Source organism: Pelophylax lessonae, assembly GCF_965119305.1.
Source record: "Pelophylax lessonae genome assembly, chromosome: 12".
Lineage (NCBI taxonomy): Eukaryota > Metazoa > Chordata > Amphibia > Anura > Ranidae > Pelophylax > Pelophylax lessonae.
In genome coordinates, this window is record NC_138779.1 from 112862598 (window position 1) to 112882738 (window position 20141).

General features: G+C 42.3%; 1 protein-coding gene across 1 annotated transcript in view; it reads right to left on the reverse strand.

Annotated features, from left to right (window-relative positions):
* Positions 1 to 5011: 5011 nt before the first annotated feature.
* The window catches only part of DBP (D-box binding PAR bZIP transcription factor), a 70240-nt gene continuing 55110 nt past the window's right edge, over positions 5012 to 20141 (reverse strand). The window contains exons 3-4 of the mRNA XM_082274162.1: positions 6920 to 7140; positions 5012 to 5922 (exon numbers count right to left, since the gene is read on the reverse strand). Of these exons, the coding sequence (XP_082130288.1) occupies positions 5707 to 5922; positions 6920 to 7140 (437 nt within the window). The 3' untranslated portion in view covers positions 5012 to 5706. The remainder of the gene's footprint in view (positions 5923 to 6919; positions 7141 to 20141) is intronic.

Below are 20141 nucleotides of genomic sequence, written 5' to 3' on the forward strand. Positions count from 1 at the left end.
TCACATGCGTTCATGTTCACATGTTCATGTACATGGGTGCAGGGTTTGTTTTATTAAACTTTATTTAAAAAAAAAAATTGAAACTTCACTTTATTGCTATTACTTGGAGTTGGCACTTCCTCCTGACTCATTGACATACAGGCAAACAGGAGGACAGGTAAGCCAGAAGACATGGTCTATGTAGCCAGCAACAGGGAGTAAAAAGGTAATCAAACTTCTGGCTGCTTAGAGTTGTGGCAGCAAAAGGGTTAAATATTGACCATCGACTATCAGAAAGTGAGACCTCATTTTAGCTCCAAAGTGAGTGACCCATCCACAACTCATATGGTTGTCACATGTGCAGAGTAACGGATTTCAGTGGCCACTCTACAAGCCAGCATACATTACATAGGATACGTGTGCTTCTATTGACATCAGCAATAAACATTAACAAAACCTAGGAATCAACATTCATTTCTTAGCATCAGCTATCTGACACCTGGGGATTGCCCTGACCCGTTGTAAATCAATGGCAGATTATGAATGCATAGCTTTTTTGGGTTACAAGTGGTTTCACATGGGCCTGCATGCTTGTATATAGTAAAATCCCCTGTTCTGTCCCAACTACCAAAAAAATAATAGAAGCTAGCCAGTCAAAAAAAACTAACTCCATTCAGTGTCCTGGTCTATCCAATATTTCTTAGTTACTGAGAACAAGTTGTCACTTTCAAAAATGCACCAACATTTATATATGAAAGCTAGATTTAGGCCCATGCTACAAAAACAAGTACAAATCATGTGCTTGTCCATTAATATAGAAGATTCAAGTAGTAGTATGGTAGTATTCATAGAGTGTTTTTCAATGCAAAGCAACAGCACAACGCCAACACTGTAGTGTGATTAATGCAGTAGTGACATGCATTGAGGTGTGAGTAGAGCGGGGTGAGTGCAGATTGGTCTAAGAACTGTATATTTGACTAACTGCAAGAGTTAAATATGTGCTCCTCCATTTCCTACCAACCTGGTACACCTGGGATCTGCTAGCCACTATGAATAGCTTTCACTGTAGCAGCAGAATGTTCATAAATGGATTTATGTTTAAAGAAAGCCCACCCAAAGTGGCTCTCATACATGGATGAGTCATCCACCAAATCTACATATTATCTTTGATAATCTATAACTTATTTACAATGTATAAATGACTTTACTTTGCATTGTATACCTGGCTTTCAGAATACTATTTCAAGCAGGACAAGAAGTAGATCAAGGGCTTAAGTATATGGGCGTTGTTTTCTTGTGCGTGATATATAGTTGGAATGCAATCCCATAGACTTCAACTGAGCAGTACACATGGCAAATCAGGAGGCTGCATTTGACCTGCTTTGCATTACGTTGGTCTATGGATACTATTGATTTCCAATTTCACTATAGTGTAAAGCAGGACGAATACATCCTTTTCGCGTCAAACAGTATTGATTTTCGTTCAAATAGCAAACGCAGCATTTGAATGAAAAAAAAAAAAAAAAAGCCCATCGACATAAGCCCTTAAGGTGCCCATAGACATGAACTGGCGATCTTGAGGCCAAGGCCTCTCCATTTACAAAATTTGATTACTATAGTTTGTACTTGGCAAGTATATTTCCCCCATCCTGCTCCATTGACTACAGACAACAGTTGAGCAATGTAAATAGAGAGGCCAGTAAGACTAAAGGCCCGTACACACGATAAGAAAATCTGAAGGGAAATTTCGTCCGACGACGGATCTGTCGATTTTCGGATTGTTAGTATGGTGCTTTCGACAGCCGACTCCGACTTTTCGGCTGACAAAATGCTGATGTGCAGGCTATAAAATTTTTGTTGTCCGTAATACAACGTCTGATTTTCATCTCATTAGTACAGATTTCGATGGAAAAAAATCTTAAGAGCAAGACTAGGCATGCTCAGAGACGAAAGAACACATACAAAGCAATCCAACACATGACATCACTTCTGAAGTAAGGGAAAATTCGTATGAAAAAAACCTCTTCACATCAGACTAGCATGCCACAAAAAACGGACGACGGATCTTTCGATAATCTGATCGTGTGTACGGTGCTTTAGCCTGCATGTCCAACTACCTTCTGGTGTCTATTACTAGCCTAAGGAGCATCAATCACAATTTACAGTTTCGTAAAATCAATTAAAAAAATCTTTAAAACCAGTAAAATTCCACCAAATCTCATGGACAATACTGGCTGTATTCAATAGAGTGCAAACACCAAAGTGAAGCAACTCACAACAACCAAAGAGACCAGCGCAGGATGACTTCTGATTGGTCATAGTGGGTACCTCACTGAGTAGCTCCGATTCATCTGGCTGATAAAGCGATCATTTAGGGATATTAGGTTGATGTTAAATATAGTAGAATACACATATTTCACTCTACAAGAATGACAGCATCTTTAGAAAAGTACAATAACCTGTTGCTAATGTGTTTAAATGACTGTAGTTTACATTGTTACACATCAGCTAAAAATTAATTCTGATTGCTTCCTGCACTTTGCTCTGTCCTTGTACTCTGTGCAGTCCTAATAAAAAAGTGCCCAGTTGTCTCTCCTAAAAATCCCAAACCATTTTTATGCTACAGTGATTTAATGGTCTGCCTTCCATTGTTCTACAAAAGTTTTAAACACAAATTAGAATGACTGTTTTCTGTGATAATTTCCCCTAACAAACTGTTTGCTGGACCCCTTATATTGTTAGGATTCAAGGGTCACGCACCTCTGATTTACTCAACAGAAGACATTTTGGAAAATACGAAAATAAATGTATCATATTCGTATAGGGGCTCAGCACACATCTGTAAGGGGCCATACAGCGTCTAGAAACACCAATTAGAAGATGCAGGTGTATACGGGTATGTGCTAGGGGTTGGGTAAAGCTCCTGGACAGATGTACACTATGAACACATAATATCTGTGTTTCGAGCATACCACTGTGCATGTGCAGATGCTTTACATAATCCTTGCTGTACAGAGTTGCATCTTCCATTTGATATCTATGGGCAGCTGTACGCAGCAGCAACGGGTCCCAGCAAAGTGTTTATGCAGTCTCTGGATGCTGTACGGCTCCTATTATGGCTGCTTACCTTTTCATTGTGGTTAATGAGTCATGAACACATTTAAGGGTCTAAAATAAGTCTGTTCATACATACAAATTAGCACTAGTACAGTCACCATACCCCACATCCATGCAAGCAAACATTAAAATGTGCCTAGATAAATGGCCAGTGGAAATGACAAATGGCTGGAAGGCACAGGAGAGAAGGTAATTTTGCCTCCCCCCAAAATGTAACCCTGGGGAAGAGGAAGGAAAGAAAATCCTAATACTTGATTTTTTACAATTTTTCCCAACAATGGAAAAGGTGGGAGGGTTCTTTTGTGCTTTTGAAAATTTTCCTCTTACCCTTCTTTTACATTTAATTTTTTTTATTGAGAAAAGTGGTCTACACCAGTACCGGTTGTACCTGCAGTAGTTCTTAATTTGGAACCACTAATGAATAGGAGGATAGGAGCTGCCTATCTATAAAATTTCCAAAACATACCTAACCTACCTGTCCCTTAATGGGTTAGGCAAGTTATATATAACACCACAAATGTATAAGGATCATGTTCCCCTCAGCACAAAGCCAAAATTTTAAGAGGGGGACCATCCTATCTTTTGGGGCCCTATTTTCTTCAAAACTTGGCTCAATGGTAAAAGCACACATGATTTGTGTCAACAAAGCAGAAGGCTGCATGCTCACCGGTGTTTATGGGACACGGATACCAGCCCATGTTCCTGATGAGTCATGCTGTTTGGGAAGGGTGTACACACTTTTATAAAAAAAAAATCAAACACACATTTAGAAACTTTTGGGCAATCTGCTAGTGGAGTGGATTTCGAGAAGGCTGCTAATGTGCAATGCCCTAAAACCCACACACACATTAATTACAGTAATGTTAAATTATGAATTTTCTAGAATGAAGAAATTCATGTGGTATGAACTAGTGGTAAAAAACTTTTCATTCTGTATGGAGCCATAGTGGCTTGCTCATGGAATACATAGATCTGGATGTATAACCAAAGCTACTGAATACAAGTGTTCTAGAAGAATACATTTAAGCAATGAAGTTGGCCCTTCCCAGGAGGAAGGTTTTTTTTACACTTGAACAATGACATTAAGAAAGGATGAGCAGCTATTAGTAGTCTAGATGCGGTCAAATTCTACATCTCACGATGATGCTAATTGCTAGTAGGATTACTTTGTCCTAGGTGGTAGCCATTTTGGCAGCAGCACACTTGGGTTCCAGACTCTCTTGCAGGTCCCTAAACTGCTTTGATCTCCGATGTTCTAAGCAAATGCTCAAATAACTACATGTTCACAGTGTCCTCCCTGCAACAATTCTATGACAACCTCTGTGACTGCCGGTGACCAAAATAGCAGGGGTACAAATTAAAGTAGAGTCCAGGAGCCAGTCAAACAAATCTAGCTGCCAGGAAACAGGATTTCATTGACAATTTTAGGCACTGGCAGAGATTTTTTCAGGCACATTGGCTACCTAGCACCTGGGCTTTGCCCAGCCCTGCTAGTAGCAGTGTCTCGGACAGTCACCACCCTTCCGCAGGAAAGGTATTAGAAGAATATCATAACTTTCGAACACTGCTTAGAAAAGGGGAGTGTGGTGAAATAGCAGTTGATAAAAGTGCTGGCACAATAGAAGTCTTTGTCTAGAGATGTAGAACAGGACATGCAGTGAAAAATAACAGTCAGGCCTAGATTATTGGTAATTCTTGCGTGATCCAGAGAGGGTTGTTTAGGCTGGTACATGAGCTAATATGCATTGCTCAGACTCATTCTGGCCTTTTTTGGCTGACAGAAAAACCTCACAATATCCAGAATTCATTCTGAAGAATTGTCAATCCATAAACATAAAATACTGTATAGTTATATACGGTATATATTTTACAAATATGGATTTATGAGGTTTTACATGCCATGGCTGTTTTTCAGATTCCATCAAACTCTGACCAGGCTACTAAGACGCTGCCCATCCTTATCTTAAATTAAATACTATAGTAACAAAAATCTGCAGTCCTAACACAATGCGTTCAAAATGTTTGTTCAACCCCTTACCTGCTTGTTTAATTGCAGTCATTTTTACATATCAGCTTATGCCTTTGGAATATATACACTTTTTTTTTTACACCTTTATACACCATATTGTATCCATCAACCCACTTTCTGATGGACAGAAAAGTAATCAAAAGAAATGCAATGCTACTGAAGAGTGTGCAAAGAGGAATATCATATACCAGGTAATTAGCTTCTATGTGTTAGCTGGTGTATTGGATAGTGCCCGTGTTCATATGATAGAAATAGCTTTGGCTTCCTTTTCCTCTCTTCTGTTTGTTGCAGTCACTGATGATGCCTCATGTTTTATATTAGTCAAAGTAGCACCCTTGTCAATCAGAAAAGGAATCCCTTGTGGAATGCTGAGTTATGGAGGAAGAAAGCAAGCAAGAAAGGAGATGTACAATGGCCTGCTTTCCAGAGGTCCCTCATGATCTCTACATTTTGTGAGACTTAGCAGTGAATAAGGGCCGTTTTTTGGGGGAAACCACAAAAAAAGGTTGGTGGGGAAGATTCTTGTGAAGTTGTGTTAGCTCGTGCAACCACGTGGGTAAGCTACACAATTTCTCTGTTCTTTACAAGGCTCCGTGCTGGGACTCATATTTTGACAAGATGTTCCGGTAGCGAGAGAGTTCTTGACGGATTTTGGCAACCTCCTGACGCAACACTGCATTCTCTTTCTCCAGAAAGGCTGCTCGCACCGTGATCTGGTTTTCCTTCAGCCTACGAGCATCTCGAGAACGTTTGGCAGCTTCATTGTTTTTGTACCGCCGATTCCAGTATTTTTCATCCTGGAGATTATGAAAAAGATACACAGTACAATTAAACTCTGCAATAATCTGGTTGACAAATCATACTTAATGTTGAAATAGGGAAAATGCATGAATTTGAATAGGTTCCTAAATAGCTACAAAAGATATAGATCCATTTTGAGTGTACCAGGTACGTTTGCATACCCAGATGATATTACCTTGTGAAAACAGCAGTAACATCACCATAGCCTGTATAGAGGTGGGACCCAGCTATGACCGGTCTTCATTAAAGGAATTTCCTGCATAGAGGCTAAAGCCAGCCATAGATGGTTCGAACCATGTATAGGCAGGCTGAACGTCCAGCCTGTCAGATTTTAGAATTCGATTTTTGCTATCAGTGATTACTGCTAATGGCCATAATAGCCGCGTTCTCCCGATGGGGACGGTTCCTAACACCAGAGGGATTCCTCCAACACTTACTGGACTTGGAAGTTGTTTTATTGGATTACTGCACAGATATGGAAGAAAATACACAAAAGGACCCCCAAGCTTCAAACAAGAATACACATGCCTCCTGTGCCTGGATTTTAGTATTCAAGGCATAGAAATATGTATGTTGTATTTTACATATTTTAATGAGGATTATTGTGTGCTTTTTCAATAAGGGGTACTACTGGCTTTGCTTTAAAAAAATAAAACAAACAGGCAAAACTCAAGTTTGGTACATTCTGTAGGTGGTATTGCTTGTATATGGGAAACCTAAATCAAACCACTCTATGCATGACAGTTGAAAACATTACTACAAGAGATCACATAGACAAATATCAATCCCAGCTTCAATAGTTAAGAATAGACCCTTGCTTCAATTCACTACCCATCACATTTGGTGACTTAAAGGAAAGGAAAAGGGTAAGAGCCATTGCTTAACCATGGAAGCTCTGGCCCACATAAAATAACGGTGCTACTCATTTAATGGGCTTTCAAGGTTATGCTAAGACATCCACAACAAAATGTTTGGTGTTTTCTTAGTTTGTACCTTCTGCTCTTCTGGAACCTGAATTTTTCTAGCTTTTTTCATAATAGGCTGAGGTTTTAGTTCCTCTTCAGAAAATCGATGTTTCCTAGGGTCGAAGGTTTCATGTCCTGGTACACTGGACAAGGCAAGGTCAGCAGGATCTGGGTCAAAGTTCATCATTACTTCCACGGCCTCTGGGTCCACAGGACTTGGGCTTTCTCTGGATGAAGGAGTCATCTGGCCTAGTGTGCAAAATAAAAATAAAAAAAAGGTTATTAAGCCAGGAAGCCAACAATTCACAGGTAAACAAACCAGTTTGGTTCATTCTCTAAATTGCTAAAAACATTTGATACATGAAACCAAATAAAAAAATGCATTAAACATATCCTAGTGTATTTGAAGGGGGGAGTGGGAAAAGGGGCCTTAAACGAACCACTAAAAAGAGATCTTATGTGTAAAATGTGACTGGCGCTGCCCCTTTACAAATTAACATATCAATCATAGATGTCCTTGGAAATTCCACAAAGTCTGGCACCCATGGACCTCCCAGTAGAATGATTAGTCCTCTGGCTGTTTTAGTAATCTTTGCATATATATGTATGCTCATGCTGGATGTTTTTTGGATTTTGTATATCTGTACTCTATGCTTCTATATTATATCATGTCAACCGTTCTCCCTTTCCTTGTATATGTGCTATATTCTCCTTTAATAAAGCAATCCTGTTTGTTAAAAATAAAAATTTAAAAAAGTGAATGAAGTAAAAAAATGTGAAGGTGTTGTCCCTGACATGTAATCACATCTTTCCATTTTTTGTAACCTTCACTAGAAAAACAATTAAAGCTGCATTCTGGTTGCTATAGACAAACACCTTTATGTTCCTTTCTCCTGTTTTTGTATGCGAGATACAATTGGGTTTGGTTAAAACACAACAAATCAAGGTACAGCAATGATCAGAAAACTGCAACAAATGATAGCGCCCATCAGGATTTCACCTTAAATAGAGTTTTAAAGATAAAAGATCATTTGTTACTATGTGTTATGGCCCGGTGCTAAGAGTTATGGCCCTGCACTATGCATTCTGGAGCTATGCTATTAATTATAGCCCTGTTCTAAGAGTGGTGACCCTATGCTATATGTTATGGATCTGTGATAATATAACAAGTGATTTTACTCATAATTCGAAATTCTTGGAGTTTAAAAAATGGTGGCCTCCAACAATCCCAAAATTGCAACATGGACACATACTAAGACTATTACACAAATGATGGTGGTTGTGAAGATAGCTGGACTGTGATCCAGCCGATGGTGCCCAAGGCAGCCCTGGACGCCCTTGGAGAGCAGGCTGTGGGGCCTTTTTTCTTCTGCCCAAGGACAATCTTCCCGCATAGGCTTATAGGTATGTACACTGGTGTAAGTAGTACCCAACCACAGCAGCAATGCAAATGGAGAAGTCATGAGGAACCTGGTTTCTCTATTGCTTCCTGAGCCAGTGGGGCAGCGATCCGATTGGATGCTGGCCGCCCATGTGACTCTGGCAGCCATCTTAGGTGTGGCTGAGTCTATACAAGACCCTGGCACCTGCATTTGGCATGCTTTATGCAAGTGGGTAGCATAGAGAAAGGTACCCAGTTTGTAAGGGACAGTACTAGCGGTAGGGAAAGGTTCCCGACGAGGAGAGAAAATGCAGGGTTCACAAGCTCTCTGGAGCCCTGCCTGCTTGGGCTCAAGACGGCCAGGCCACATTCTGCCCCCCTCTACAGACACTGTCCGTTCAGCTGAAACCTGCTTCCTACACGCTGCCGGTTCTGTAAGGGTCCTTTCACACGGCCGCTCCGTGTGTCCGCAAATCATCCCATCCGTTTGCGGATGATTTGCGGACATAATGTAAGTGAATGGCACTGAATACCATCCGCTGACATCCGATTTTCCTCCTTTCAGTTCTGTTCTGTTTTTTGGAACGGAACAGAACCCTATTTTTCCTTCCGTGTAAAAAACGGAAAGGAAGGAAAATCGGATGTCAGCGGTGTCATCCGCTGACATCCGCAGTGCCATATACTTACATTATGTCCGCATATCATCCGCAAACGGATAGGATGATATGCGGGCACACGGAGCGGATGACAGAAATGTCATCCGCTCCGTGGAAAAAAAAAAAAAAAAAGTCCCGCAGCGGACCTTTCACACGGAGCGGCCGTGTGAAAGGACCCTAAGTGTTCCCGGCTGGGCTGCCTTCCCACCAGGTGTTCGTGAACGGTCTGCATTATTTCAATACAGGTTATTTCATCGCACTGGGGAGTGTGTGTGTTATTGCCGCTGCACCCCACCTACAAGTACCATGTAGGGAAGGAAAAAAAAAAACAAAATGAGGAGGGGGTATTGAGAGGCTGCTAGATCTCATATCTTAATACATTTTGTCCAACATTCTTTGTTGAACACATACTTTATAAAATGTCTGATAATCTTTGTAAGCCATAGCAAGCATTTTCAGCTCCCACATTTCTACATATTATTTAGAATTATTATTTGTAGAGAGGATTTAAATAGCCCCAACAGTTTGCGCATCGCTTAACAGCAGTTTTTCCCAACTCCGATACACAGGGCACACTAACAGGCCAGGTTTGCAAGAAAACTGAAATACATCACAGGTGATAACATTTGCTGCTCAGTGATTGCAGTATTCTAATCTGCATTTCCCCAAGGTTATACTTAAAATCTGGCCTGTTAGTGTGCCCTGAGGACCGGAGTTGAGAAACACTGCTTTACAATATGAGGGAAGAAAATAAAGTTACAATACAATTCAATACAGGAGGAATTAGAAGGCCCTGCTCATTAGAGCTTACAATCTAGAATTACCAGGGTTTTCCACATTGCCACATCATTGCAAGTGATCCTGGAAAAAAAAAAAAAAAAAAGAAGTGTATGGTCAGCCTTTACTTTTTTTAAATAATCTTGCAGAAACTGCGGCTTTCTCCAGCTTCTACCAAGCAGGGGTTAAAAAACTGTGCTCATGCATATTAGCAAAAACATCACAAGTGAACTGTAAAGAGAGAGTATCTAGTAGGTAGAACAAATCCTATGGGTAGCAGGCATACATCTGTGCAATGCAGTCTAGATAAGCTGTAAATGTTATATGCTTGAGTTCTGCAGCAACTATGCTGGCAACTCAACTGTACAAAATTCAGATGAAGCCCTGAAAATGGAAGACATGTCTATTTTTATTTCCATCCTCTTCTGCTTGCAGCAGATACTCCCACGCGAACAAAACGGAGGAGCTGATGAGCTTTAGTACTGCCTCTGAATGTGCAGTACTTGTATACTTCCACAGCAAAGCCTCTTAACTCCATGACTGCTGATATTAGCAAGGATAGTAGGTTTTTATACAACTCTTCAATGGGGGGAAGCTTTATATAAAGATTCGGGTCAAAATAAGTATGTTGGTCATCAAATTCACAAAGGGAATAGTATTTAGGCAGGCATACATTACCTGTTTTAATACAAGTATCAAACACATATTTTATTCTCTGTATTTATTTAGCACCCACAGATTGTGCTGTATAAGAATACATACAAGCATTCATATCAGGCCATGTCCTAGAGGACGTTAAAGTATAATGGGCTTCATTCACAAAAGCAGATCGCATGCGTTTCCTAACTACTGCATGCGATCCTTAAAATGAAAATTCACTATTGCTTTATGTTGTATTTACCACATAAAGCAAAAATGCTTGGTAAATACCGCATAAAAAACAGGAGCTAAAGTCAATTCACAAAAGGAAATTAATAAGTAAATGCATGGTAAATAAGTAGTGGTCCCGGCATGCGATAGCTCAGGAACCGGCAGCCCCGACATCCTTAACCAGTAAACAAATATAGTTGTTAAGGAGCGAACGGCCGCTGCGTCCTTAACAACCGATGAGCTGTCAGCAAGGAATCTAAAGAAAAGGATTGTGGGCATTTAAAAATTACAAAATAACTTACCAGGCCCCAAAATTATCATAAATGAAAAAAAAAAAAGCGGTGCTGGATCCTCCCCAAAATTCATACCAGACCCCTATCCGAGCATGGAGCCTGGCAGGTCAAGAAAGGGGGGGGGGGAGTGATCCCCTTCCTCTCTCTTAAGCCATACCAGGCCAATTGCCTTCAACATGGGGGGGATGTTTTGAGGCAGGGGAGCATTGCCCCCATTTTGACAGCTGATGAGTCATTGGTTGTTAAGAATGTGGCGGCCACCCGCTCCTTAACAATCATGTTTACTGGTTGTTAAGGATGATAGCAGCAGCCTACTCCTTAACAACCAGCTATTTACACTGTTCGGACACCAGCTAAAGTGCAGGAGGCTTTCCCTATTAAAATACTGACTTAAATACAGACTTAAAAATACATGACTTCATATAATGGCGCATTTTATTAGTGTTTAGTGAATTTCAAAAAACAAAAAAAAAATTTTTTTAAATGCCATGCGCTATTTTACCACATACCCAGATGCGGCAAGATACCACTTTGTGAATGTAGCCCAGTGTTTCTAACAGCCTGTTTGATTTGGATCCCAGTTAGACTGTAAGAATGCCATTTGGATTGCAATGCTGGTTTTCCAGAGGACATTGAAGAAACCTAAACAATGCATGGAAAATATGAAAACGTCACAGTGAACATGTCAATGGTGGAAATTACCCATGGACTCCTGCAAGGCAAAAATTACAGCCCAAGATCCACTAGGCAGCAGCGCTGAGATGACCCAAGTCCATAGTGATAATTTCAGTTAAAAACCAAACAAGCATTCACATCATATATCCAGAAGTAATGGTTGTCCCAGAAGAATAAAGCTATAGACAGGATTACACAGGACCTTTTCAGCCTATATCCATCATTTTAATAATTCTTCAAAATCTGCACCAAATGCTCCCTCAGCAACTGCCACCTCCCCACCATAGAGGCGATTCTAGGTATGCTTGACCGGCACTCAGAAGAGCCATCTTTTTTCCCCAATTCTTGCTCAGGCAAAAAAATCCAGATCTCCCTTAATCGGTAAACGGCTTGTATGGTAAGCTTAGTGTGCAAGAGGCCTAAGAAAAATAGGATTTTTGACTTACCGTAAAAATTTCTCTGATGTTCACCGACGGACCCAGCTACTGATCTTCATACCCATTGGGTTATACTGTTCCCTACAGGAGTAGGACACTAGGCAGAAAAAGAATCTGGCTATGCCTATCGCCAGTCCCAGGGGGTATACTCCCTCTCTCTGCTATAGGTACTCAGTTTTGTTACAAGCAGTGTCAGAAGAATCACAACTCCACACTGTGGATGCTTTGTCCGTCAATGAACATCAGAGAAATGGATTTTATGGTAAGTCAGAAATCCTATTTTCTCTTTCGTTCATTGACGGACACAGATTCTGATCTTCATATCCATTGGGACATCCCAAAGCAGTGTTAAACATGAGGGGTGGGAACAGCAAAAAAAAAAAATTCTAAAAAAACAGTAGCCAACCAGCCAACAGGAGCCCAACCAAAACAGCTGGAGCCTACCTGAAAAAACAAAAAAACAATACACCCTCAAAGAGGAGCAGGTCCTCTAAACAGCAGCCTGCAAAACCTTGCAGCCAAAAGGAAGCATCCGCAGATGTCAACACATCCACTTTATAAAACTTTGTGAAAGTTTGCATCGACAACCAGGTGGCCGCCTTGCAAGCCTGCGTCACTGACGCCTGATGATGGAAGGCACTAAGCGTCCGAGTAGAGTGGACCTTGACAGGGAAAGGAGGAACCTGACCCCTTTTAGAATAGGTCTAAACAACTGTCTGATCCATCTGCAAATGGTCGCAGAGGAAGCAGACAACCCTTTCCGAGGTCCATCTGTGAGCACAAATAGTGAGTCTGACTTCCTTAAAGACTCCGTAGCTGCCAGGTACACTCTAATTGCTTGGACCACATCCAAGGCATGCAAGGCAATTTCCTTCGGATGTTTAGGCCTAGGAAACAGGGAAGGCAACACAATTTCTTTGTTCAAATGAAAATCAGAGATAACCTTTGGGAGAAACGACGGACAGGGGCAAAGAACCACCAGGCAAGGTGAACGACAGCATAACGCCGCCAGTTCCGACAACCAGCGTGCAGAGGTAATTGCCAACAAAAAATCTACCTTCTGAGACAGCGTAAGCAAGGCAATCTCCCGAAGATTCTCAAAGGGAGGCTTCTGGAGGAGCAAATTGAGGTCCCAAGGTGGCAACAGAGACCACACTGGAGCAACCAAATGTCGGACACCCTGAAGAAAGGTATGCACCAAAGAATGTGTGGCCAAGGGTGGTTGGAAGAAGACCGCCAAAGCCGGCACCTGGCCCTTGATGGTACTTAAGGCCAATTTCTGTTTAACCCCCCGTTGAAGGAAGGTCAAGATCTGAGCCACTGAGAAGGAGCGAGGATGAACCTCAAGAGAGACTCACACCACGCAATGTACGTCTTCCACATACGATGGTAGATCTTCCTAGAAGTAGATTTCCTAGCCCATTCCTTTTCCCATTTTTCCATATTTGTTTATTCCTAAACATCTACCCTTTTTCTGTTAATTAGAAGAAGTCATGATTGTTCCATCAAAACAGTACAACATGTGATGAGGCATCAAATCACACTGATTTTGTAATTATAGCGTGCTGCGATACAAAATGTAGGTCTGTTACCAGACATTCTCCAGAGCAGTATTTTCCAACCTTAAGCTGGCCACACATTATACAATTTTCTTATTCAATTTCCTTTAGATGAACCTTCAACTATGTAGTGCAAGAGCAGCTACAAATACTTTAAATATAAAAGGACATTCACTGTCCAGGGATCCAGCGATGTCGGCAATCCAAGCCGATTCATCAATCGGCTTTGGGTGCAAGCACCAGCATCTTCACTAAGCTCTATACTAATACAGTTTATGATGTGAATAAAGTTTTTAGGTAAATTTTAGATACTGTTACATGACATGATTTATTTACTTACGCCTTACTGCCGTTTAAAGTCCCACATAGCAGGGTTCTCTTTTTCTAGCATCTTCACTAAGGGAAACCGGCAGTGAAGCCTTCAGGCTTCACATCTGGTTTCCTACTGAGCATGGGCGATTTATGCTGCACTTTCTGAATGGTCCTGCTGTCTTCTGGGACCTGTATGTGTCCTAGAAAGCAGCGGGGGGGGGGGGGGGAGCAGGGGCTGGAAATACTCTGAGATCGCCCAGGTACCTGATCCCCCCTAAAAAGTGCAAAATGTGGCAGTGGAGGGGGCAGCTGCAATCAAATGCACCCAACACCTTTTCGGTGGAGCTCCGCATTAAGCTGCAAAGGCAGTAGATGGGGGTGTTTCATGTTGCGGCCACAATGCTTTGTGCCTGTGGCAAAAATTATCTCCCCTATTGCCTTCAGCGGGTAGTACCATGACCAAACAAGAACTAGTGAATGGGGATGCCCCGATTATGGTGCATTGGTGTGGCATTTACAGGGTTATAAACAGGCAGTGATGAGACGTCATAAAGCCTCCTCACCCCCTGTCAAATGCCTCTGAAAAGCCATCCGAATCACTTTTCAGAGGCGCAGCAAATTACCCACACGTCTAAATGTAGCATTTGGTAAAACTGCTCATAAATGCCAAGCTGTTGACATTTTTTTTATGCACTTATGCAAGGTTAAGGAAATGCTGAAACATGACCTGTTGGAGGTACTCGAGGGATTGGGAACAACCGGTCAGAAGATCCTGCTCGCTATTTCACTAAATTGAAGATAAAGAAAAAAGTGTCTAATTTGTTATTTTCTGCACAACATCCTAACAACCCATTAGACACAAACCTATGTTTCTACATTTTCTTTTAGAATTTCATTAAACGGAGATATCATTTCTACGTGGACCGACCCTTAAACTGCTTTTCTATGTAGGACTTTGTAAAGGTTAAAGCGCTAGGCTTTCTCTGTGCAGCTTGACTCATGGAATACCAGCTTATATCCTGTACAATTAGATTCTGGCTTCCCTGGTGATTAGCAAGCCGAGACCATGCGGATGAACAGCTGGGCTGCTGTCATGTTACTGGGAGACATGGGAATGCACGTGTGTAGGAGGATAGAATCACACACTGCACGGGCTAAGACACACATAGCCAGGATGAGCTGCACAGGATCTGTCTCTGTAAATCCATACACACCCATACACACAGGACGTCTCTTTCTTGGATGGACACCCTGATCCTTGCAGTCTGTCTTATCAAACACGCCTAGCACAGATTATGACACGCAACAGGCAAGAACTTCATAGCATATCCTCAATGTAAGTCAGGTTATTAGTACGATTCATAAAAGGATACCAGGTGCTGGTAGTACAGAAAAAAAAAAAATAACCAAGCACTGCTGCATAATCATGCGTTTTTCAGTGCGTTTTCGTAGCGTATTTCAGATGTTTTTCAGTCTTCATGTGTTTTTGTAGGAGGAGGAGATTCGTTGTTGAGTACAAACCCCTGCCAAAAATTGAATGCACTCCCACTGAAGTCTATGGGGCAAAAAAGGCGTTCGCACCCGGACCTTATTGCACAGCACCATGCTGCATCAACATGAGCAGGCACTATAAAGAATAATGTGATCTTCATCAACGCGCACTGCAGCGAGATGGCGAACGCAGGAGAAATAGCACTAGTGTGAACGGAGCATTATAGAAACACTGAAAATATTGCATAGAGTGACTTCTGAACAGTGCAAATATGAACATATACATTGGGGTTGATTTACTAAAACTGGAGAGTCCACAATCTGGTGTAGCTGTTCAAGGTAGCCAAACAGCTTCATACATCAGCTTGTTTATTTAGGCTTAATAAAACCTGGAAGCTGATTTGTTTCTATGCAGAGCTGAGCCAGATTTTGCACTCCAGTTTTGGTAAATCAACTCCAATTGCATATTCTTCAATAATTCTGAACATGCGGTTAAGAGTGGCTGGTAAAACATGGGGGTGATTTCCTAAAACTGGAGAGTGCAAAATCTGGTGCAGCGGTGCATGGTTGCAGTGGCGCTCCGTCAGTAAGGGGGGTGCTGCAGACGGACCTGACCACTGACCCATCCCCCCGTCGCCAGCGCGCACCATACCCATACCACCCTCCTGGGCGCTGGCTCTCTCACACTGTGCTGCCCCTGGAATGAGATGTGGAGGCGGCAGCGGCTTCCCCCCCCTCCGTCGGTCGGACTTCTCCTGCATTTCCTCTGCATCGTGGTGACCGTCTCCTCCCTCCTCCTTCGCCAATAGGATGGCTTCTCCTTTTAGCCAATTGAAAAATGGGTCTCAGAACCCGCTTCCTGATTGGTCGGAAGGAGAATCAGAGTGACAATAGCAAATTTATATTTGCTATTGTCACAAAACTGGGTGGGCTCAGGGTGCAGTGCTCTGCCCACCCTTTTTTGAAGCCTATTAGAGGCTCTGGCTCTAATCACGTGCTTCAAAAAAAAAAAAAAAAAAAAAAAAAAACCCTAATTGGAATCCATACATCCAACACCCTGCATGTAGTGAAGGGGACTGGACGCATGGATTGGGGGGGGGGGCATGCACGGTAGCCAATCAGCTTCTAACGTGAGCTTGTTTAATTAAGCTTTGACAAAAATATCCCGGAAGCCATTTGGTTTCTATGAAGAGCTGCACCAGATTTTCCATTTTCCAGTTTTAGTAAATCAACCCTATGGTCTTCTTGAAAAGTTCATTTTGATAATCTATTTGAACAGAAATATCAGACACAGCCAACGAGGTTATCACTGGATCCAATCCGCTGCCCCCATTGCAGTCAGCTTGCGCAGTCCTATTTCAAGCAATAAAATGCAATTCTTCTCGGTTCCATTACTTAGTGTAGCTCAAGCCCTGAAGAGAAGTAGGCCAATTTACCAAAAATGTGTTGGCTGTATCTGACATTTCAGCTCAAACATCTAAACAAACCAAGCAAGATAACCATTTACTGAGCACTTCTAACCACATATCCAGGACTTGATCTTCTGATGAGCAATGCCTCTTCATCATTGCCCATAGAGGCAGTAGCCTAAAGCCTTAACCAGGTGCACATACACATTATCATCCCTACTGTTCTAATGCTACTGCATATCTACCATATGCTAAAAAAAAAAGCTGTCTATCCAGCAAGAAGTCTTGTAATCTCATAACTCCTGCATACTTTGCCTCTGGACTGTTATCAGTTAGCATTGCTCCCTACTATGGACTTCAGAACACCTCCCTCTGTTATGGAGATGAAGTGTTATGTAGTCCTACTACACTCCCTAGAGGAGTGATGGGGAACCTTGGCACCCCAGATGTTTTGGAACTACATTTCCCATGATACTCAGCTACACTGCAGAGTGCAAGAGCATCATGGGAAATGTAGTTCCAAAACATCTGGGGTGCCACGGTTCGCCATCACTGCGAGAGACAACATTGCTCAGTACAGCGGTGGTCAACCTGTGGCCTGCGTAGCCCTCTGATGTGGCCTTCAACTTCAAACCAGAGAAGGGCATACGCATGCTCTCGGTTGGCGGGTCGGCAAGCACAGATTGCGATCAATGGATTTCTGCCATCCCAAAGCATCAGAGTGCATGGAGGTGGCCACGGAGGGAGCGGTAGCCGTATAAGCCAATGTTTGCTCTGTAGCTCCTTTCCCAGGTGGAGTGCACTTCACCTGGGACCTTCTAGCGGCCTGGAGTGATAGTTCACGCTGATGCGTTGTGGGAAACCGTATGTGATTTGGACAGGAATGGCACCGCAAAACTGTTCAAAACACGCAATTCTTTGCAGGGCGATCTGAGCCCATTAATTTTGTATGGCTCAAATTGAACCGCACAAACAAGGTGCATGCACCTTTCTTTTGCCGCACTGGATTCAAATTGCATGGCTGTTCACACCCATGTGAACTGATTCAGCCAAATCGCACTGTGTTTTGAGACCGGTTTTTGGGCTGTCGCTAACATTGACACCTGCAGCTGTATGCACAAATGGAGTGCGATTATGATGCGGTGAGGGAAACGCACAGGAATCGCTGCGAATCCTGCACTGCACTAGTGTGAACTGAGATGGAGAGTGATGCCAGGAGAAGCTGAAGAGAAAAGGCTCAGTGTATTTTCACAGTAGAAATGCATTTTCTCCATTTTAAAATTTTCATAAAGAAAACCGTATTATTTCCTTTTCTAGCAAACATTGCAATTTTAAACAGGAGGTGGCATCCATACAATGTACAGTCAAACATCCGGGGTCCACGGACTGTGGCTCATTTATGTGTTATGATGCATTCACACCTCTGTTCTTACATGTTCTATTATCACACGCTTAAAATGTTGGTGAGCTAGTTACCAGTCTTCGGAGTACGAATATCCTCTACATTTTGCTGTGGTTTGCTGAAATGTTGCTAGCAGCTTTTAACCACTTAAGCCCGGAGGATTTGGCTGCTAAACGACCAGGGGCTATTTTGCGATTCGGCACTGCGTGACTTTAACGGACAATTGCGCGGTCGTGCGACGCTGTACCTAAACGAATTTGGCGTCCTTTTTTTCCCACAAACAGAGCTTTCTTTTGGCGGTATTTGATCACCTGTGCGATTTTTTGATCACGCGCTATAAACAAAAAAAATAGCGTCAATTTTGCAAAAATAGCAATATTTTACCCTTTTTTTTATATGAAATTCCCCCCCAAAAAAATGTAAAAATCAAAATTTTTTAACATTTTCGGCCAATTTGTTTTATGCTACCTATGTTTGGTAAAAAAAAAAAAAAAAAAAAATCGCAAAAAGCGTATTTTGATTGGTTTGCGCAAAAGTTATTGCGTTTACTGACTAAGGGAAAGATTGTCATTTTTGTTGTTTTTTTTTTAACGCGTAATGGCGGCGATCTGCGATTTTTTTTGCGGTACTGCGACATTGGGGCGGACAGATCGGACCCTTGACTGACATTTTTGACACTTTTGGGGTTACCAGTGACATTTCTACAGTAATCAGTGCTATATATATGCACGGTTACTGTAAAAATATACTGGTAGTGAAGGGGTTAACTTTATTTGAGAGGGAGGGGCTGTGTGTGTCCCTAGGGGCGTGATTCTTACTGTGATTGGCTGTGGCTTCAGCTGTATGCAGAGTGATCAACGGATCTACATAGTAGATCCATATGATCAGCTCTCATACAGAGGGGAGAATGACAGGCAGCTTGTTTACACAAGCTGCCTGACTTTCTCCCTCTCCCCCGCCGATCGCAGAGTGGCCGGCGGACATCGGGTCCGCCGGTCACACGCGCGGGGGGGTCCGTGACCACGCGGGAGCGCGCCTCTGGCGGCGCGCGCTCGCTCCCTAGACCCTCACAAGCTAGTGACGTAGCCCTACGTCACTTTGCCTGTGAGGGGCTGACCGCCGACGTAGATCGGCGTGCGGCGGTCGGCAAGTGGTTAAATGTGTGTTATGTAGAAATGAACGAGAATACTACATATAAAAATGAGAGTAAATCATAAATCGCAATCCATATAAAAATGCACAATGCTGAATTTAATACACAGGTACAAATGTGTATTAGAAAACATATCCCAATGAAGAGGTGTGAATGCATTCATATAGTGGAGGGATTTCAGTGCTCGCGGGGTTGTCATACGGATGCATTGAGTACATAGCAGGGATCGACCGATCTTGTTTTTTCAGGGCCGATAGTGATTTTCCAGCCACCCTTTAGACCGATAGCTGATATTAGGTGCCGATATTCGGCATGTTTAGGCCTCATACACACAGGGAGTTTGAAAAAAACGAGCTGCAAAGCCAGTTTTTACACCAGGAAAAACAGCTGTAAAAACGTGCTTTTAGAAGCATTTTGTATTGAGGTTAATGCATGTTTTAGCCACGTTTAGTGGCGTTAGCGTTCAGCCTTTCTCTGCCCTCTTTTTTTTTTTTTTTTTCAACCTCTGATCCAACTACTACAGCCTAAAAAACATCTGACGAGGCCTAACACTGTATACAGCATTCAGCAGCGTCAGGAGTTTTTAAAGCTTAACGCTGCTTCGTCAGAACGCACTGGCCCTAGGTTTTTTTTTCTACAGCTTAAAAATGCCTATGCCACTTACAGATCCTAAAAGCCTGTGTGTGCATGAGGCCATAGAATAACATGGAGGGGCGTTTAAGGTGCATAAAAAAAAAAAAAAAAAAAAAAAAACACAGAAGCCTGGCGCTCCTAATAGCAGGTGTGGAAGCGCCCTGTGGGCATGAGGCCTTAAAGTTTTTATTTTTACACTGTC